The sequence below is a fragment of the Schistocerca nitens genome, chromosome 3, assembly GCF_023898315.1.
Source record: "Schistocerca nitens isolate TAMUIC-IGC-003100 chromosome 3, iqSchNite1.1, whole genome shotgun sequence".
NCBI lineage: Eukaryota > Metazoa > Arthropoda > Insecta > Orthoptera > Acrididae > Schistocerca > Schistocerca nitens.
This window is the reverse complement of record NC_064616.1, coordinates 860,108,251-860,117,402: the sequence shown is the minus strand read 5'-3', so window position 1 is coordinate 860,117,402 and position 9,152 is coordinate 860,108,251. Positions and strand designations below refer to the sequence as shown.

General features: G+C 38.1%; 1 protein-coding gene across 9 annotated transcripts in view; it reads right to left on the bottom strand.

Moving 5' to 3' along the window:
• Positions 1 to 3,645: 3,645 nt before the first annotated feature.
• The window catches only part of LOC126248892 (serine-rich adhesin for platelets-like), a 63,239-nt gene continuing 57,732 nt past the window's right edge, over positions 3,646 to 9,152 (bottom strand). For all 9 annotated transcript variants that reach the window (XM_049950353.1, XM_049950356.1, XM_049950354.1 and 6 more), the window contains one exon: positions 3,646 to 7,405. In XM_049950353.1, the coding sequence (XP_049806310.1) occupies positions 4,542 to 7,379 (2,838 nt within the window). In that variant the 5' untranslated portion in view covers positions 7,380 to 7,405 and the 3' untranslated portion in view covers positions 3,646 to 4,541. The remainder of the gene's footprint in view (positions 7,406 to 9,152) is intronic.

Here is a 9,152-nt window from a genome sequence, read left to right as displayed (position 1 = left end):
TGAGACAACAAGCCTCGCTACTTAATTCAATCAGTAATTAAGATGTCAAATGATTCAGAATCATAAAATATTTATTTCAAGATGTATGCCATTCTAGTAATTAGGGGGATTTCAGAAACCATGTAATAATGTTGCAGATACTTTTGTGGATTATTAACCTGAAACATATTTTACAAACCAAAGAATAGTAAAGTCTTAAGCTCCATGCCAAACAGTCAAATCCAAGCTTACAGAAATTCAAAGCATTACATAATTTCAGAATTCACAACATATTCTCTCACCTGTCTTTATATAGCTACCCCTACCCCAAAATCTGCAGTCCGCCCCTAAACAGTACACTGGTAAGATCTCTATGTTGGATTGTATTAGACTAGTGCACAGACAACATGTATGTGTCAGTTCATGTTAAGAGTTTGGAGCCAAAAAGCACAGAGAGAACATTAAAATGTTGGCTTGGCTGAAAGTCTGAATATTATTAATCTGACCATCACAAGTTTGGGTCGCTAACAGTGAAATCCTGTGACCCAAAATAATACAAGTGACTAATATGTCTGTAACGATTACGAAATTTGTGGAATTTATGGTGGCATCAAATGAATCTCAGGTGAACTAAATGACATCCATTCTGAAAGTGTTAATGATCTGCGAACTATGTGTGCTGGATAGTGTTATGTATACTTGTAAACATACTGTAAATCTTTTCAAGCGGACTAATGCAATCATATTTCTGTCCTTCTATGTTCTGCTACTTTGAACTTTAACCAAATCTGTGACACTGCTTAGTAGTCAGATGGGTCTCCTTCCTTACAAGATCACAAAGAATGAAATGTGTTCCCATTTACCTGTACATACTGAGAACTGCAGAACTGGAACTGGCCACCAACTATGAAACAGTGTAAATATTTTGGAATGAACAACCTTTAAAACTAATTTTGTGTGTAGTTCACAGTATTTGCATCTCTCTTACTTGACATCACTTCTCAATACAATATTTCAGTTCAACAAGCTATAAGACACCAAGACCCTTAAAAAATGAATACAACAAAACAACAGGTGACTGGAATGACATCCCTGATATATTACAAAAGTTGAGAACAGAAATGAATGATTTCCGTGGTATAAATGAAACACCCCTTTCGCATGTTATTCTAAAACTGAAATTAATGTAGAAAAATTCAAAGGAAGTTACATTATGAAAAATAAAAAAAGTAACAGCAAAACGGTGGTTAGTTCTCAAGGAACATTAGATACACACAAAAGAGTGGATGGATTTTTGTATGCTGATGAGACTTCGTGTGCAACAGACCATTCCAGGGAGTTTGGAAAGCACAAACAATAATTGCCTAAGCCATCAGGAAATGGTATGATTATTAGATAAAATGTGTTGAGACATAGAATTACTGTAAAATTAGAACACACACAGCACTCAGTTAGGGAATGTTGGTCATAATGTACTACAGATGGTACCATTTGAAGATGATCTTGATATACCAAAGGCTTCCTAAAAAGTTACATAATACATCTATGATGATAAAAGGAAGGAAAGAAGATTATGATAAATTGTTCCATTGATGATGTGGTCAATGGAAATGACATACAAGCTCAGATTGTGGAATATAGGGAAGGAAACTGTTTCTGACATCCTCAAAGGAAACAGCCCATCGTTTTTCCTTTAAGGGAAATCACCTAAGACTGGATGGCCAGACAAGGATTTGAGCCACCATCCTACCGAATATGAGTCCAGTGCCTTGCCACTACATCATATTGCTTGAATCCCCCCATGTGTAAACTATGTAGGATACAACTTTTAATCCCGTATCAGTAATCCCATTTGTGAAATGGAGGAAAGACACCTTGTTTTTCACAAAGTATTGTAAAGTATGATACATCAAATGCATAAGTATTCACCTTCTTCATACACAGTTTATATAACAGTTATTATTCGTATAATCATTCAAAAAGAGAACTGATGCTTTTGCTAATGAAATATTAAATGTGACTGTATCTCTTTGGAAGTACTTTTGGTCATATTGATACTGTACACATATTTGTAACAAGAAAGATCGATGTATTCAAAAATCTCTGAACTGTGGCTTCCTGTATCACTGCACTTGTTGATTTGTGTGCAGAACTGTAGAACAAGTTCTTGAGTACATACTCTATGGTCAAGTCTAGAGCCTGGGGCAGTGCAATGAAGACAGAATGAGATACAAGCAGCCATGACAAGCTGTACTGCATGCTGATTTCTGTAATTTACTTCATGGGAAATGTTTTTGTTGATGTCAAGCTGTACTGCATACTGATTTCTGTAATTTACTTCATGGGAAATGTTTTTGTTGATGTCATGTGGAAGAAATTGACATTCATTAAATATCTAAAGTGAAAACAGAGTTTTGTACCATACAATAATTTCACAGTACTTATATCAAAGACAGCAACCCATTCCTCTCTTCGGAAGCGAGGTAATCAATCTATACAACCCACCAAAATAGAATTCTACATCAACAACGCAAAATTTAAGTAACTTTTATTGATTTTAACATCCATCTGCTCATTTTCTATTATCACACAAATGGTCACATTGTTTTTAGGTGCCTGTCTTGCAAATATTTGTTGGTCATTAGACAACTGAAGCCACTAGAGCAAGGGAGTGGGTTAAAGGCTCTGACACTGAATGGCTGCAAAATAACAACCTGAAACTTCCATCTGCTGCCACATCTTATGACAAACATCTGAGAACAACTCTACTGAAATGTGAACAGCCAAATTTAAGGTGATCAGAATTCCTTTTGCACTCAGTTAAGAGACAAATCAAACTGCTGTATTTTTCTCTGGACATTGTGAACACGTAGTAATCTAACTTATTTAGGCATTCATCAGAAACGTTCATAATCCAACTTACTTATGTATTCATCAAAAACGTGGTGGCACAGGAGGGAAAAAACACTTTAAGCACTCTTGAAGTGTCTGGACTACCTCATCAGACTTATGCACTAACTCAAAAACACACATGTTAAAAGAGCTTATTGTTTCGACAGGCAACTGAACACTTGCTGAGAAATGACCACAGCGGAAGCTAAATGATAGGTAACACTGAAAGCATTCAAAGATGATATTCCTTAAAATCAGCATTCTGTTATCCAAAACTTATTGCATATAATTTTTACACACCATAGTTTGAATTTTCATTTACTGTTGCACTAGACATTTTGTCATTCACTGCCAGAGAGCAGCACGTATGAATGTTCGCACAGTATTATATGTCCCATTTTACTACTCCTGAAAAGCTACATTTCTCTTGGACAACATAACAGTTGAATGCAGCAGTGCTCCACAAGGACAAAGTTGGTATACTTTTGTGATGGAACAGGAATTTATCAAACAACACAGGAGTAACAGAATCCTGATTTGATGCCTGCTGTGGATTGCAGTACCACGTAGATTTCAGCCAGTGAGCTATTGCTTTGTAAACTCAACATGGTGGTTATTCATAAGTAATGACCAAGGATGTTGCCGACATAAATTCAAGGATTACAGCCAAGTTTTCTCATCACAACACCTAAACAAGAAGTCCAACAACAGTGTTTTGCATTTGACATTTTTATTACAAAATAACAGAGCAAAAGATAACTAAAATCTGTCCGTAAATAGCATAGAGCTGCATTTTAATAATGTTCAGCTAATGCAGTTCTTCAAAACTGATAATTCTAAAATTAAAACAAAATTCGTAAAAGACATACAATCTCAAAATATTTCTGAACTTCATCCACTTCTAAACTAAAAGACATTAGAGCACACTTCCACAATTCTGATTAAGTCTACATGCTGATTTCCAGTGTGACAGAGACACAAAATAAGTTCAAAGTGAATGTTCAATCAGCATGAAGTTGATAATATGCAAGGAAGCATAATCTACATTGATATTATTTCTGTATTTTTCTAGTGTGGTTGTGTGGGTTTCAGTTCCTCTAGAAATTAATTTATTATTAATTATCAACACTGTCAAGAAGTAAATGTATTGAGGAGTAAGTGTAATAATTCCTCTTGTCTCAGCATGATGTGCAACTGTCTATTTCACACAATATTCTCATTGGTCACTTCTGCTAAATAAATGTTGTACTGACTAACTGCATTGCTCCAAAACACTACATTTATGTTCTGTATAATATGGTTAAGTTTGGGACACTGATTAAATATGTGTCATCTGCCAACTCCTGTTTCCCATATAGTGAACTGTTCTTTTCACATTCTCCAGTTAATCATCATATCATGGTACACAGCAGAATTTTTGGTTATTGTGTACTAAGTGCCAAATAACGTAGAAGTTTAGCAACTCACTAAGATATTTCCAAGCATCCCACAACTGTCTTCTGCTCTGATGTGTCGAACTCTTCAACAACCCCTGGTCACCATCATGACTCAAGCTGAGGGATGCTACTTTCTTCTGAACACTATGACTTAGTTCTTTGCTGTTATGATGAGAGGTTTTCTGCAAACATCTTTTTCTGCTTCGAGAGAATGTTCATAAAAAGTAGGTGCATTTAAAATGATCGTATACGCTGCACATGCCACGTTCCATTCTCATATGTTCGTACATCATAAACTACATTTGTCTCCACATGTGCACTATATCTTATTCGTCGTACAGTGCATATCAAAGCTTGGACATGGATGATGTTTGGGTCCCGATATAGGCGGTAGTCAGGCCCTGCAAAGCCTGGACCAGAATGTTGCCCTTCAAAGAGCCATGCATAACCATTACTCTGAGCGCCAGTATTCTTGTTGGCATCTCCAACGTTTCCTTCATTTCTGTTGTCACCCTCCTTGGTGGCACCAGCATCCCTAACACCGTCTTCATTACTGTGGTCTTGAGTAGCTTCAGCAGTGTTGTCCCCAACACCATCTTCATTTCTGTTGCCACCATAACCCATGTCACCATCAATGTCCTGATTGCCATTGTATGCAGTATTGTTGACTCCATGAGTGTCATCTCTACAGTCAACAACAGGACCAATACTGGCTGCATTACTAGCAGCATCCTCAGCAATGACATTCCCAGTGCTGTCATTGTAATGTTCATACTGTGCCTCTAAACCCAGATCTTCCTCATGTGATACACTTCCTGCGTGGTTACTTAGATCTGAGACCTCATCAATGTTACACTCAACCTCAACCATATTTTCATCTCTATCTGTCTCATCCCCTTCAGGACCAAATCCAGCAGCATCAGATTCTGTCCCATTTTGTGAGTACTGTTTTTCAGACAACTCTAATTCACTGTCACTTTCTGAGGTTTCAACTTCTTCCTTTATTTCAATCTCTTCCATAGAGAGAGAGACGGAGTCAAAAGTATTCTGTTCACCATCTTGTTCTCGTTCTGCACTCCCACACATTAAATTACTCTTGGAGCTGGCACACCCTGTTCTATCATCCACTCTGTCATTTACATTATTCTGATCAGAAACTACAGTATCCACTTCATGTAGGTCCAGGATTTCTTTTGTGCCTCCAGTGGGTGAAGAACTAGTACTAGTAAATGTCCCAGCAGCTGACACCATGATTATGGGCTCAACTGATGATGACGTTGCACCATATTCTGATGCTGACTTTGAGACACTGCCTTCTGTTATACATGTTATTGTGCTGGTACTCTCTTTTGTGTTTGCTTCCAGTTGGGCTGTTTCTCTGATACTTGCTTCAATATGTGCATTATCAGTGCTACCTACTGGTGATGGTGTGTCGTTTGTCTCTTCAGTGAGAGAAGTGCTGTGTGATGTGCTTATGCAGGTCTCAGCAGTCGACAATATGTTTCTGGATTTCGTTGTTAATGTTGTGGCATCACACTGAGGTGCAGACTCAGATATACTACCTCCTTCTACACTGGCTTCTGTATTGGTATTCTCTTTGATGCTTGCTTCTAGATGGTATCTTCCCATTAAATTCCCATTTGATTGCATGCCTGCTGCTGCTGCTGCTGCTGCTGGCTGTACTGCATCACCATTGGATAGTGAAACCACATTTAATTCTGCAGACAGTCTTCTTTTTAATGCATTCATAATATGAATGCTATATAGTAAACACCCAATGGGTGAATGGCATGTGCAGCTTGACACCAAGTGAGAAACGCCAGCTACCATATGCTCAAAATTATGGTCACTTAATGTATCACCAACTCTATTAGCACATTTCTGCAGATGTGCGGCCACATCCTGAAGTAAATGTGCAAACACATCAACAGTTTTTCGAAAAGTGTCACCCAACTGTAACTGAGGAGGCGCTGATGCTGACCGTCGACGCAAATATGGGTGCATTTCTAAATGTGTAAGTGCATGTGCAGGTTGTGAAGCTGCACTCTCTCTCATCTGCAAAGGTGCTGTGGCTACAGAACGTGAAGTTGGTGTGACTGACCTCCTACTACTGTGGCTGTTAACAATCTCTCTGTTTCTGGATGACTGGCCATCTTTAAATACTTCACTCATCATCTTGAGAGTTGTGATAGTTTCAGAGCTTGTACTGCTGTGCTCTGTAGTTAGTGGTCTGCCTCCATACTGATAATCAGCATCTTTTACTTTGCTGTGAGAAGCACCCATGACAGTTTTTCTTTTTTGGGTACTACTGGCTGCTCTATTTACATCACTATTTCTGATGCTCTTCTTCATATGTTTGTTATGTTTTGCCTTCAAGCCATCACTTGCAACTCTTATTTCATTTCCACTGTTGTTATCTTTTCCTACACAACATATACAAACTGGCTTCTTATATATTGTACGGCGTTCTCGACGAAATTCTGAATTCATTTTGTGGGAAGCATCCCACAACTGTCTTCTGCTCCGATGGGTCGAACTCTCCAACAACCCCTGGTCATCATCATGACTCAAGCTGAGGGATGTTACATTCTTCTGATCACTATTATGTAGTTCTTTGCCATCATGAGGAGTGGATTTCTGAAAACATCTTTGTTTGCTTCCTGTTGTCGAGTTCTCTTCATTTTTTGTGCTGCAACCATTTGAACTCTTAGTAGTTATTTTGACATCTCTGACAGAGTAATTACTGATGCATTTTTTTTTATTGCGATTTGCAACTTTAGCCTGCATATGCTTCTCCATATCAAATGGCTCTAGCACCACTGACACTGTTTTATTTAGAACATTTGTAAGCTGGTCTTCCTGGTAGTTAGTCGCTGCCTTCTTACTGCTACATGTAACATCAGAATGCCTTCTTTTCCTGCTGTTTTTGGTCAATTCTATAAAACTTCTGTTAGAATTTGTATTATCATGCTGTGCACTTTGACTGATGTCTGATGCACATCCTCTTGATTCATTCGTCCTCTTGAGTGAGCAGCTTTCCCCTCTGCCTCTGCTACTAGATCTGGTTTTCATGCCGGCTATTCACTCTCAGGCAGACACTGTAAAGACAAATTAAATACCAGATTAACATGTGAGCCAGAAGCACTATTAACAAACAAATCTTAAAACAACTGCAACAGATTTCAGTATAAAAAAATAAATAAATAAATAAATAAATAATAAACCCTGGTGGAATATGCACAAAATGCCAGGAATTTTTACAATCAAAAAGATGTCACATACATCACAACCAATCAAGTTTAACAGAACCATGAAATTTTCAAACTAATAAATAGTGATTCAGAAAAACTCTGCACCCTGCCTTTTCACTTTTCAGTGTACTTTTAATACTCCTGTAATCAGATCAGTAAGAAACATGGAGTGATACTACACATATGTACTTACACAGGGTGTCCCAAGAGGAATGCTCAATAGTCAGGGAAACGAAAGGAACAATCGTTTGAAGCAAAAACTTGCATATGTACATATGCCCTATTCCAAATGGTTTCGTAGATAGCACATATTTAATGTGTACTGTTATTTATTTTGTATATTATTCAATACACTGTCAAGGTTAAACATGCACATGCACAACAGTTAGTAATAAAAACATTATTTGATTTAAAAGTATCAACTGAAAAATAACATTTTTAACACATTCACCTCTAAGCATTACCGTACTTGTCTGTTTACAGCTGTTGTACAATTCACAATAAATATTTGGATACCTCACCAACTTCAATGAATTTGTGCATTTTTAGGAGAATAGATTATTTTGTTTGTCTGAGTGTCTCTACACATTTTGCAATGAGAGCATCAATGTCCATGATTAAGACCAAGCAGTTCATCTTCCATATTCATCATTTGTTTGTTCAACTCCAACTTCATCCAAGCCTCTACCAGTTCCGCGATTCAGGTAAGTGTGGTTGGGGTGTTCCCTAACATGTCAGGTAAAATGTGGAGGGGCCCCAACATGCTGGAACTACACTGCAGTCCATGTGGCTTACGGAACAGAGGAATCAAATTTCCAAAAATTGCAAGTAATTCTGTCCCATAATTCACTCTTCTAAAATGACTGGACCTATCAACAGGTTACCAGTCATGCCACATCAAGCACTGATCAAAAAATATAGTTGGATATTGGTTTCCGCAGTAGCATATGGATTTTCCTGTGAACATCGATGATTATTATGCCGCCTGTACTCTTCAACAGTAGCAGGAGCACTACCAATGCAAATGTCATAAATGTACACCGTATCTGCATATTCTTCTTGTAGCCAAGTCAGTGAAGCAAAATTAGGCAAAAAAATTGTGCAGTCACCATTTTTTGTACAGTAGTAGGAGGTAGCGACATGAACAACGTCCCAAAAATTGTGACCAGTGTGGTGTGAGCGTGGGGATGAAGGGGCATTTAAAGGTCACGTTTTCATGGTTCTCTTGAATATCTCAAAAATTGCAATTTCTAGCAAAATTGTTTCCCAGTATGAATTTAAACTACATTAAATTTCCTACATGAAAGGTCTACATTTTTTCTCTAGGACAGATAATTACCACATTACAGGGGATGGAAAAATAGCAATTATTAAAAACAGTGTCTTAACTACATACAAATATATTAAGGGATAATCTGTGATACGAGGGTGTGACGAGTTGAAGGGCTCCGCAGAGAGGGAGGGGGGGGGGGAGAGGGGGAGTATGGGGGCTGGAGGGTGAATGCACGATGGATGAGGCAGGTCACCAGATCGTGGTCATGCACTTCCCTCCTTTCTAGGTCTGCCAACTCAACAGCGAGTGGACAGGTCCCAA